This window comes from Prorops nasuta, unplaced genomic scaffold (assembly GCF_024137725.1).
Source record: "Prorops nasuta isolate Cenicafe-Biocafe unplaced genomic scaffold, Cenicafe_Pnas_1.2 PNAS00019, whole genome shotgun sequence".
Lineage (NCBI taxonomy): Eukaryota > Metazoa > Arthropoda > Insecta > Hymenoptera > Bethylidae > Prorops > Prorops nasuta.
In genome coordinates, this window is record NW_027116816.1 from 3,208,192 (window position 1) to 3,221,387 (window position 13,196).

The window sequence follows — 13,196 nt, forward strand, 5'->3', positions numbered from 1 at the left end:
ATTTATCGGAGGTAAAGAGAGATCAAAGTTGGATTGCATTATTTAAGACAAGCGAGTGTGTATATAGGGTCTGCAAGCGCGAATTACCATTGCATTGGCTACACAGGTACTTCTACGCTTGGGAGGACATAGCTTTTTTTTGTATAGATCCTACCATCTCTTACGCACTCACGCACCGGTGCCCAGCCGTTTCCGCACCAACTTTAATTAACATGCTCTTCCACGAGCTAAGGATACGGTTAACGAGACTGAGCCAAGCTCCCAAGTAGACTATTTTTTCATCCGTTTCGCGGCAAATATCACCTGGCAGCTCGAAAAACAACGCGAGAGATTTTTATCTTCTTTTTCTGCGATTGCGTTGCGTCGGAAGATAATGTCTTTCCATTGGAATCCGTTCGAATAGGCATTTAGCTTTGGTTCGTTATTGGATTTGTTAATGAGCTTCGAAATGAGTTAGTAAAAAATACCTGTTCCGGCTTGGCGTCTTGAATGTGTCAAGGACCCTGTCTAGCGTCCCTGTGTCCTGGGTGCGTCTCGCAGGGTGTGTAAAGTGCATTGCACCGATCGGTTCCGTTTCTTCGCAAGCTGCGGCGAAATAGTAACTTTACTTATTAGTCAACTTCGATTCACTTTACTCTTTACTGCTCATTGTTCGTAAATGGCAATAAAGTCTTCAGACCATTATGCTCACGCGGTATGCCGATCGAACTTTCGAGTGGTGCAAATTTGTTTTAAAATAATTCTATGTCTTTGCTGACACCAACCCATCTTCCACCACTTTCTCCTTCGTTTTAACGTTCTATTATTCTACTAAAGCCATCGACCACAATGGCATACGACCAGATTCTAATCTCATATAGCAACATTCAAAGCTCTCTTTGTCTATATTAAAATTGAAGAAGTAATTGATATTATTTCTGAAGTCTTTTTGACAGTGTCGTCATTCGCCTAAAAATGGAGCAATTATCGCTTCCCGTGAGGATTTTGATCATTAGCGGTATTAGTTTTCTTTGGGATGGAAGGAAAGTGCTCTACGAGTTTCCCAGAGGTTACTATAGTTACTTTGGTTTCTCTTCTGTTCGGTATCTCATATATCATCTATGCAGATTTAGCTGGGCGATACGAGCTGGTATCCGTATCCTTTCAGTGTCTATGCTTTTCAACCGAGTCCCCTACAAGAGCAACTAACCACTGTATTTCAGTCCTTTATGCCGTACAAACTTACTTCTTTTATTTCACTACAACTATTCCTATTATCGAACGGAAATCTATTTCGAAAACAGGACACTTTTTTATCGAGTAAAATGATTTTACTTTTTAAAAGGTGAAAAGTTTCTTTTTTTAATTCTAAGTGTACATTTTAGATGGAGATTTCATATTTTTGGGTAGAGTTTTCAAAAAAATTGTTAATGCGTGGTAGAATAAATTATGGCTTTATTAGGTTAGGATCAGCGACCTGTGAATTCTTCTTTGTAAGAGAAGGAGCGGTCGATTTTCAATTCGTGGGAAGTAAGTTTCTGGTTTCTTGACTTCGCAGACGACCTTGAAATTTTGAAGAAGCGACGGCGAGGAAACCCTAACGGGCATGAATCTACTGCATAGTGAACGCGCTCTCTGAACTTACATAATGAATATAGGATGAGCTACACGCAGACAGAGCTGGGACGTTACGCTTCGCGGTCCAAGCCCTGAACTGAAAATGACTCATTGTACGATTATTGTTCTCCGGCGCTTCACAGTGGCCAAAGGGATTTGCACAGTTTTCCAATCGCTCCAATAAAATATCTACTGACTTTAACTCGATTCAAATTCTCATTACCTTAAATTCAGACAAACTTGTGTGTGATCTTTGTATCTAAGCATAGTTACTATAGTAAAAATATTTTGTTCTTAATTAAAATTGTTTTTTGGAGGCTAAGAATGGAGAAATACGAAATTTAACTATTAGAGTGGCAGATAAGGAGAGTTAAGAGAATATAAGAGGCAGGCAGAAATGATAAAGACTGTATGTGTAGTATGTACTGGCAACTTTGTTTTTAATTTGCTTTTAACTTATGTGGATGTTGGTCCATCTCATTGGCCAATCGACTTTTACGTAGCAGCGTTCTTACATACTAAATACAACAATCCCTTTCATGGTTCGGCAATCCTTATTTCCCAGGAGCATCCCGCACCAGTGAAAAAAAAGAAACGGTTCTGTGAATGCTCCGGACGGTGTTAAAGCTTCTCATGATGATGTTCTCGCAATTTTACTTGCGCTACTGCAATCTGCCTTCGTGAATCGTAAATTCTTACAAAAATATAATATATTGGCTTAACCGTGTGTTAATATTAACTAGTTGCGATAGAACAATTGGGAAATTCATATTTTTATACACAAATATATTCATTTAATTCGGTACAAAATATAATTACATTTGTGGTCTATCAATAAAGATATAGAAATTTGAATATTTGTAATAATTAGATATCTACATTATATAAAGAGCAGTCTTAATTACAGAAATATAACTCTCTTAAAATACCCAATGTTAAGGGATACAATTGAAATACTGTCATTATAATGCTGATGTGATATTTATACACTAGATAGTCATGAAAGAGTTAGAAAATAGCGGTTATAATTCTTATATGCTTGTTAATATTAAGCATTAACATTTTGTTATTAATCACATATTGATAGCCACTATTAATTAATGGATACTTGAAAATAAATCTGAATTAAAATTGAGTTGAGCTTAATCTCTAACAAAAATTATCGTTAAGTTTCAAATCGTTCTGTACAGCAATATTTGATAGAACTTTACTAATAAAATATAAATATCTGCTATAAAAAAAATTTTAGTATCACCATTAAATACACAATGCTTTGGTTTAAAAAAATCATAAATAAAAAGAGTTACTAGCAACCATTAAATAATAATAAATAGGTTAAAATGTTTATACAATTCTTATTACAAAAAGAAACAATTGCTTCTTTATAGTTTTTGTAAATAAACACCGTAACAATAAACCTATTACTAGCCATATAAAGTAGTATATCGGGAGGAAGCTCGATAGTTTTCTTACTTAAGTTCTTGTTCTAATTATTGAATGTTAATAACGTCGTCAAATTTCGTTGTCATTCGTTTACAGGATGAGCATTTTGAAAATTAACTATATACTTCGTTACAACACGTCACATTGTCCATTTTAATTTAATTAATTAATTCTAATTTAAGTATAATTGACTTGAATAGATGAGAATTTTTGCGCAGCTAACAATATAGCTTTCAAAACTATGATACAATTAGACTAAAATGAGCTAGCAGCAAGTCCAGGGCTGCTCTGTTATCGCATAAGGAACAGAAAGCTTGATACTCTGCGGATTATCTTCGGCAGATGGCGTGAGAGGCACAAAATGAGTACTGCTTACACCAGAACTAGTAGAATCGTCAACTCTTAAAGAATCATTATCTTCACAGCCATATAATTGCAAAATACCCAATGCAATAGCAAAAAATACATCATCTACACCCTCACAGTATAACGCTGAGATTTCGTGATATGAAGCTCCAATACTCGTTGCGTATTTTCTTGCCTCCTCTATGTCTACTTGGCGTTTTGTGATTAAGTCACATTTGTTACCGATAACAGCTAACACCATAGGGCCATCCACGTTTCTTCGTAGTTCGGACACCCAACTTTTTATAGCTTTGAATGTACTGTAGTCTGATAAATCAAATACAAGCAATCCCACATTTACATTTCTGTAATACATCGGAGCCATTGCTCTAAAGCGTTCTTGACCAGCTGTATCCCATATCTGTAACAAAAAATTAAGATGAATTCTACTTTTAAATTCATTCCAACCTTTGCTCCTTTTAGAGGAATAATTACGATAAAATAGCAGGCGGACAAGTTTAAAATTGTAGAATACTATTAGCATTAATGATAAAATATACTTTTGCTGGGTTAGGATAAGAATATCTTATATGCGAGAAAAGAGCCAATTTGTAAATATATGATGACTGTTTCTTTGACAGATATATTGAATGAGGTTCCAATATCGTATTTTAATCGCAAGAACACCTGTTTCATTTATGAGTGTGGTTTATTTTAGTACTCTCTCTCTCTCTCTCTCTCTCTCTCTCTCTCTCTCTCTCTCTCTATGCAGTTTAGTAACAATAGAATTATACTGATGATACTCCACGCCAGGGCTTCTCAAACTGTGTTCTTTTACGTCTCCCTCGGGATTCGCTAATATTTTTCAAAGAATATCAAAAGAACGAAAAATATTTTACTTTATCAAATCTCTAATTTGCAATCATGTAAATGACAAAAGTATTATACTTCAACATAAGTAGGTAAGCACAGTTTTAAGGAGAACCATCAATGTAACGGTCTAAAAAGTGACTTTTGGAAAAATTCATTTAAAAAAATTACTGCAAGGAATGTTACGAAACTTTGGGAAATTATTCGATTATATTTAATCAACTTACTGTAAATTTGTTGAATAAATTATTAAATTTCAAGCAACTCATGCGACATTTTCCCAGCCCCCTAAAGAAAGTTATTATATACCATGACCCCATTCTTTACAATGCTTTATAAATATATGAAGTACTATTTTGTTTAGTATTTATTATTTTTAAAGAAAAAGTGGCTGAAAGTGAATATTAAAAAAATTCTGTCTCGCAATTTGGAAGTTTGTAGTATTATCTGTGCTAGAAGCATATAAGGAAAATTTCATTGACGTATACAAACACGCTTTGCCCAAGCTAACGAAAAAATCAAATTTCAGAATTTGCAAAAAACAATACTTTTAAGAATATATTCATTTTTTCATTATAAATTATTGTTAATAATTTTTTTATAAAGGTAAATAAAAAATATTTAAGAAGTTGTGCCAAGTCCAACTAATTAAGAAATACCTTATCAAAGTTACACCGAAATCGGTTGATTAGTTTTGGAGTTATAGTGTACTGAGTGAAAAATTTAGTATTTCGAGAAAAGTATGTTTAGTTTTGAGCACCACTGTAATGAAACGCGCGCTAGTTACGTTTATATACAGTAATTCCAAAAAAAATTTCGAATTTTACTGTAAAATTTAGATAAAGTAATTTTAATGTTTTACTATTATTTAAAAGTGAACAAAATTATTATTTTTCTTCGACTTGTATGTATTATGTCCTTTAAGTTATACGAATCTGATGAATTAACAATTGACATAATAACATTTTGAGAAACATTGCACTACGATATAATATACATGAAAGTGAGCAAATTAAATGGACAGAGAGGGATTTTTCTGATTTATTAATGATGTCCTTACGGTGTTTATTATAACGTGAGACATATTGAACTCCTAGATACGAGAGGTCCGCATACTTCTCGAATCAGAGTTGTGAGGGTCAAACGAAAAGATATTATCGTGGAAAAGTACTAATTAGTTAGCTTACATAATCAAAATAAACCAATAATTCTAAGACTTGTACTTATAATATTTTGTAAGCTTGATATTGATGCTAAAATAACAATAATAATTATTTACTTCGTATTTAAAATGTTCACAGGTTATAATACTAACAAGAATAAATATCTCTAAATGGCCTAAATAGATATTAATTTTTAAAGTTTTTCATACCTTCAATAATATGTTTGCGTTACCAATATTTACTCTACAATTAAAATAAGAAGCTGCTATTGTCGGTCTAACGATATTGTTGAATGTTTTTTCAATGTAACGAGTAATCATCATCGTTTTTCCCACACCTGAGAAAAAAAGGTAAGATATTTTAATTAGTTCATTAGGCTTATTCCTTTTCGAGAAGACAATAAAGTACGGTATAAATTTTATTTCTAATTAGAATATTTTTATCAATAATTTTAACAATCAACACGGCATCGTTAGATAATGGGGATTTCCTGAATACTAAGCTTCCAGGAAAGTTGCGTTGTTGTGCTGAAATCGCAAAAGATATGTCATGCATGACTGTATGTTCTTTGTCTGACCTATTAATGCTAAATCGTAAAAAAACGTGTGTTAAACATTGCTTTGTTCTTCCTATTAAATATCAGTCTTAATATATCGAGACACAATTCAAAATACAATATGGTGAATGAATTTTTTAATCGTTTAATTTCGAAATGGTAAATTAGTAGTCTGTCAAAACAATATCATTTGAAGCAGTAAAAAATTATCGGATATAATACTGATTCATATCACGTTCATTCAACGATTGGTAATGCCTATTTTTAATATTATCTTTCGTAAAAGTTAATATTTTAGCCACGAGTTTTTCGATATTTTCATCCGCAATCACGTAATAATCTTAAAGTAATTGATCAACAGGTGTCTGTTGGATTTTAATGATGTAATTATTAAATGATGGAAGATTAAAATTTATTCGAAATTTGGAAGATATTCTTTTTCGAATGAATTATTGCTGCACAATACACACATAAACACACATACACACAGCATAAATGATAGCTAAAGTACCTAACTGATACATTAGATTTAAATGTACACTAAACTATAACGGACTATAACCTATAAATCAGTTTAAACACGTTTCGTTACGGAGAAGGCGTGCTTTTATTGTTTATAATGTTTTTATTCAGCTGCAGGCTACTTCATAATCTCAGCAAATTGTTTGAATTTATTTAGTGCTATCGTTAATTACATAATTATTATCGGTTCATTAGATAAATAGTCGAATTTGAAGTTTACCTTGTGATCCAAGAGCCACTACTTTCGCTTCTAGTTCTTTGGTTTTCATGTTTTTTGCCATCAATATAACACTTGATAAATGATAGTAGTTTACAGCAACACAGAACTCACGTATTGTACGTAGGATTTACTGAGAAATTATTGCAGTTTCGATGTTTCTTAGTACAAAAACCTCCTGAGATATTACTTTTGCTGATCGGTAACTTTTCAACACAACAAGTGGTGGTGGTGGTGTCGCTTCGTCGCGAGCGTCGGAAGAGTAGAAATCAGTAGATGTGATAGGTGGCGCCATCAAGTTATATATCTTCGATATATCTATCTAGCATAGTCCAACAACAACGTCGGTAACATAAGTTAAAGATTGAAAAAATCTTACGTTACTTAATTTGGAAAGTGTTTGGAAACAACATATACTTTATTATAAATAACAGAATATTATATGTTAATTTGATTTAAGAACACGCACAATTCTACTCTATAACACAAAGTAAACATTTTACACGAAATTGTATGTGCAGCACTTTTAATAAGTATGTATATGTTTTCGAAATCGAATAAGATTGAAAATATCTAACAAAATTAACGTTTACAGGTATATGGAAGATAGGAAACTAGTGTTTTCTCGAATAAAGAGTAATATGGTGTTCCTTATATCATTGTTAAATTGAATTATCGAGAAAACTTGGAGGTAGTCAGAACACCATAATGTACGCTGCCCTCAAGGCTGTGTCGAACTGGTCGAATGCGATCAACTCGAGTGAATTGAACCGTTCAGAGAACACTTGGCTGAATTTTTATGCGATCTTTCTCGCAGCCAATCCATGCAGCTTTCAGCTTACTCGTGCTTTCTGGTATATCCTACGAATACCTATCGATTCCACGACTTTATTCTCCCCTTAATTGCTAGGACCAATCAGGTGGAGCGAAATACTGACGAGAGTGATCGGTCTTATAGATCAAGGATAGTATCAGTTATATTATAGGTGCGCATTGTGAATACATGAATAAAGGAGTAGAGTATAGTACACGGCATAACCTCGTAAGTGTAATATCAGCAGCCACCGTCCACATGCTTCGTGGTGAAATGGGGAGTGGTCCGTGGTGAGACAGGGCTGGTAATGTTGGTAGGAGAAACCGGACCAGTAATCTCCGTTCAGAGCTTCTCGGTGTAATTTATTACGACTTTAGCGGATCTCGCCAAGTTGCTGCACGATTCCAGAACTCATCCAAGGTACCGGAAATGAAATTTTTCTTTTCTTGGCATATCTGCTGTTATAGGTTTTGATGAAACCTGAGAAAATTGCTCATTATATTAGATGCAGGGTAAAAAGGGGGAAGAAAAAAAAACAGATTTATATTAGAAGGATTGTAGATGAGAAGCGAGGTAAATGCATCAGCGAGATTTATCAATGCAGTTTGTTATTTGGCGAAGAGTGAAGAAGAGAGAGAGAGTGAGAGGAGGGGGGGGGGTGGAAACGAAGGTTGGGTTGGGTCGAGGAGCGTATAGCACGTATTATACGAGGGTGAGGGTGATCAACAATGGCGGCACGACCTCAGGAGGCTCCTCCGTTCTCCGTTCTCTGTTCCCGACGCCATTTTACGTTGATTACGATGCGGTTAGCTCCTTCCAGCGTCCCGCAGCCCCTCGAGCTTCGGCCCGGCTCCACCCCTCCTTCTCCTCTCCCTCTTACACCTCATCCCCTCTCGACACTTACCGGAGACTCTCGCAAACCTACACCCACGCTTACTCACTTCCGCACTAAACCCATGGACTACCTGCTGCTGGTTCGCCACCTCTTCCACTCGATAATTTTATCAAATAAAAATATATCATAATAAAGTAACTGATTATATATCATAACGATCATAACTACGTTTAGTTCTTTATATTTTTCTACATGTTTCTGAGGTTCAACTATAAACTACAATGATTACCTTCAAGACGTCCTTCAATTTTTTGCTGTCAGCTAATGCTATATTTGTGTTAATGTACATCGTTTGGCACTTTAATTTTAAAAACCTTTGCTACTTGCTTGCTTTTAATGGTTCGTGCAGACTTTAATAGTAAAACATTATTTTGTTCCCTAGTTCAAACATAGCATAATGTATCCACAAACTATAATAAATAACAATTATTATTCTCCTGTAAAAATATCATATATTGACAAAAATATATCAATTATTAAGCATTTATAATAAGACATATTTTTAATGATTTTGAGGCAGCCTTCATGGTATAAGGTAAGTTACAGCAATGGGACAAAATGACATGTTCTATACTACTTGTTCGCAACAATCGTCACTCTTTAAAACAATAAATAACGAAATAACTCTAATCATTTAAAAATTATAATTAGGAAGAAGATTACTACGACAAATCATAACTATATAAATTTATTCAGGAAAGTATATGTCACAAAGATTCACGCACGGAGGATACAAGATACGATAGATTCGCAGGACGAATGAATGATTTCGGTTAGCCATGATAGTATACGATGAGTTAAAACGGTAAGGCAAAGATGAAAGCGTTTCGAGGGGATGAACTAGTCATTGGTCGGCCGATCTCGTCATATTTGTCGGAGTGCTGTAGCCACTTTGTCTTCCTATACCGTCAACTTATCCATTTTATTAGACGAGCCCATAAAGGCGGGATCCATTTGGATTAAGGAGAGCGATCCCTGAAAATTGTTATTATCATTGCTCGCGGAACGAATTACAAGTTCTTGGTTCCGCAAATCATTCAAACAGAATTCCCCCTAGGGGTGACAAAATCTTGCCGATCAGTTTAACCAATGATATCCTGAAGCGTCAAATTGTCAGCATACTTTCTCAAATGTATCAGAGCGTAGACCAGTATTTCGAGCACTTTCAATCTAAATTTATATTCACCACGCGAAGCACGGGTCTCGAAACGAAAGGACTGTTGAGACGGTTGGATTGAAACGAAGATTTGGGTTGAGGTTTTAAGGAGTGAATAATGGTTGGGATAAACGCGGAGGTGCTCGGAGTTGTTGACGATTTGTATGGCTGGCCAGAGTAGCCAGCAAACACGAGGCACCAGGGGGTTGAGAAATAGAGAGAGGGATAGGGATAGTGAGCGAGAGGGGGCAGTCGAGGGGTGTAGGGTGAGAAAGAAGCATGAAAGAGCAAGAGAGAGAGAGAGAGAGAGAGAGAGAGTCGAGTGTAACGTGGCGGACGTCGCCTGAAAGCTCATCGGAGAGGTTGCGTTTACGTCGACGACTACCACGACGACAACGACGTCGAGGGTTGATTGTCGTAGATCTTATTATCCCCACTTGTCGTAAGGAGGACCGGGCCGCATTGCACACCTACAAGGAGCGCCTGCAGTCTGTGTGCGAGTCAACTACCTCGCCGTGAAGACTGGATGCTGAAGGGTGGCATTCCCCGGCAGCCCCAGGCTAACCTTGTTAGCGCTAATGACGGACTTCGCCGCGAGATGCGCGCGAGCCAACTCCCCCCTCCCCATGCCCTAGCCCTCCCAGCTCCCCATCAACCCAACTCCTCAAGGCCGCCGCCATTTACCCCAATCCCTCTCCCCCTCAACCCCAACTTCCATCCACATAATGGTATATATATCATCGGAAATTCCCGCCAGCCAATTCCATCATTAAACTTTATCGATATATTTGAATACCATTAACTAATTCCTCTCTGTCTCCAATGAAAACTCCAACGTTTACCCAATTTTTCCTTCGATGACATTGATATTCTGCCAAACTTTGATCGTTCCTTCCTCTAATTTTCATAATAACGGGGGTAGAGTTTTAACTCTGGAATGGAGGAGGAATCTAAAGCACCGCGTAGAGTGAACGTGCAGTGTATTATAGATAATATAGAAAATATATATATGTGTGTGTGTGTGTAAAATGGTTTTTCGTCGGGATGAAACGTCAGAAATGTTTGGCAGAGCTTATTTTACGACGTAGTATTTCAAATCTCTGATAGGAGTTCTCTTAACTCTCCTCGAGGAGCCTCGAATTTTCTGGCTAGCTTTCAAGACGTGACAAGGATACATTTCGATATCGACGCATTCGACCTGACTTTCCTGGCCTCGTTGCAATTTTTCGGGGATTCTACACGCATCTGCATTATTAGCTTCACCGACGGCACAAGCAGACATTAGAGCGTCGTGAAATTTGGTGGAATAATGGATCTAGTGAGGGTTGAAGGGGTGGAGCGGGGTGTGGAGGGGTGAGGTACTTGGCGAATGCGGGACACGAAACTCGGAGGAATGGAAGAGGGGGTGTGTGGCGAAGGGTAGTCTCTTTCGTCAGCCCTGAAAATCCATTAGACCGGAAAACGAGGTAGAATCGTAGAACGCAATGGCGTCTAGAAACAAACGACGGCCGATAGGAGTGAACAAGCAGTGAATCACCCAAGCACTTGTTTACCAAGAGAATCAGGGATTCAGGGATGCCGTTCCAAGTCCCGGAATCCAGCCCCATCGCTTTTCCAGTCATCCCCGGCCACCCCTTCGCCAACCTCGTCTTCACCCCCCTCCCCCTGCCCTTCGCCCACTCCTCGCGTCCCACGTCCATCCACCACCTTCGCAGCCTAGGCAGCAGCGGCACACGGGTCCTCTCGCAACTCTAGCGAGAGAAAGAGAACGAGATTGCTGTATACGCGTTATATTCGAAGGGACATCCGATTCAATGGACAAAGATGGGAGCTGATGCTGGTTGAGAGAGTGCAACAATCTATAAAAGTAAACTGAGACATGTTTTTATAGGTGTGTAATGTAAGCGATCGTGCGTGAGCGTATGTGTGTGAGAGAGAGAGAGAGAGAGAGAGAGAGAAGGAGGGAGCAGCGAAAAGTGGAAAGAGCGAGAGGACTGGAAGAGGAGACGAGTGGCTGGTGAACGGATGGGTGGAATGGCAGGGGGTGTGCAGAGGCACGGAAACGGCACTAGAATCGCTAAATGTAATTCGGTTAAAAGGGTTTTAGCAATACAATGCATATAAACATGAGTGCTCCACCTCCACGCTCGTCTTCTCCTCGAACGAACTCGACGACGACTCTCGACCTCTCCTTCCACCCCCCTCCCCCTCCCCCTCCCGACATCGTCTTCTCCCTTTACACCCTTACCAGGTCGAAGGATACAGGCGAAATCACCTAACCGAGATATAACGTCCACGAGATGTATACGAACATTTTGAAATGTATAACAACTATAATTGAAATTTGGGTCAACTGCAGGTATTATATATGTATACCTGATGAATCACGAAAAAAATTGAATTGTGTATAGTAATAAAAGTGCACTTCTACACATTCTTGTTTGTTAAAATTCTTATGTGTTATATACAGACATTTGATGTTTATAATAATAATGATAAAAGCTATCAATCCTCCTTGATGACCCTCTCGCACCGACGAAGATGATCCTGCTTGGATCCATATATAGGGGTGGAGGGATGTTTTTCTTGGAGTATATTTATATTTACCTCGGCATGAATCTCCCGGAATGGATTAAGTCAGACGGGATCGTAATTTTGGTGCCGAAGGAAGATTCGATTTGATGCTGTTATTACTGATTTGATTGGGCAGCTGCTCTCCGGTCGGTGTTGGCGCGGCGGCCATCTTTCTTTATTCCTTTCGGTAGATTTTTCGAGATTAGGTCTCTGCCGCGCGAAATCCGTGCCGGGTAAGTCGAGCATTCCGCTCGGCGCGAGATTATTTGCGAGAAAAATCCTGAATTGCTCGGCAGGACGATCTCTGGAGAATGTCCTGGCACGGCGCCATATCTCCGTTTATTCCGGCGCGCAGGAAAGAGGAAATGGCCGTAAAGCTTTTTCGTCGAACGACAGTGTTACCCCGCCGCGTTGCCGCAACGCTTTCGGAAATTAGCATAACGGCCAATCTCGCTACGTATTTCCTGCTGTTCCTCTTAATCCTGCTGCAGCTTCCCCGTCCCCCTCCCTTAATTCTTTTACTTTCCATCAACCGCCTCGATTTATACTCTTGAATCCACCGCGATAGCAAATAAAGCAATTTCTTACCAAAGACGTCTACAAATTATTACGATTCTTGTCTGATTCGCTCGAGATCTCGATTTATTCCTCTTCAGGGTTTCTACGCATATTCTTCTAATAACGCACATCGCTCGAGGACCTTGGCTCTAATAATAATAATAAAGCAATTGGACAAATCGTTATTTACCGATTGATAAAACGTTTCATGATAATTAATCGACGTTCCGTTAATCTATGACTTATGATTGGCACTTTAAGCGTTATTCCAATAATCTTAATTATCTCTCGCGATTTCTGATGCTTATCGATTCTCCAATATCTGACGAAAGAAGAAGTAATTATTATAGAAATGGCATTTATATCCTCGTTGTGTTTCGATCTTCCTCCTCTTCGATGTTCTAAAACTGTCTTGGGGAAGAGGGTGAGGGAGGGAAATGATTTTTCCATTAATAAATACTCGGAGATTTGTAAAACGAACAGTGGC

The 13,196-nt window shown here is 37.8% G+C and overlaps 1 protein-coding gene across 1 annotated transcript; it reads right to left on the reverse strand.

Moving 5' to 3' along the window:
- Positions 1–2,029: 2,029 nt before the first annotated feature.
- RabX1 (RAS oncogene family member RabX1) lies at positions 2,030–6,917 on the reverse strand. Its single transcript, XM_066738699.1, has 3 exons — positions 6,716–6,917; positions 5,627–5,754; positions 2,030–3,805 (listed from the first exon to the last, which is right to left on the reverse strand). Exons 1-3 carry the CDS (start codon positions 6,774–6,776, stop codon positions 3,305–3,307), a joined length of 690 nt encoding a protein of 229 aa, XP_066594796.1. The 5' UTR covers positions 6,777–6,917; the 3' UTR covers positions 2,030–3,304.
- Positions 6,918–13,196: the final 6,279 nt, after the last annotated feature.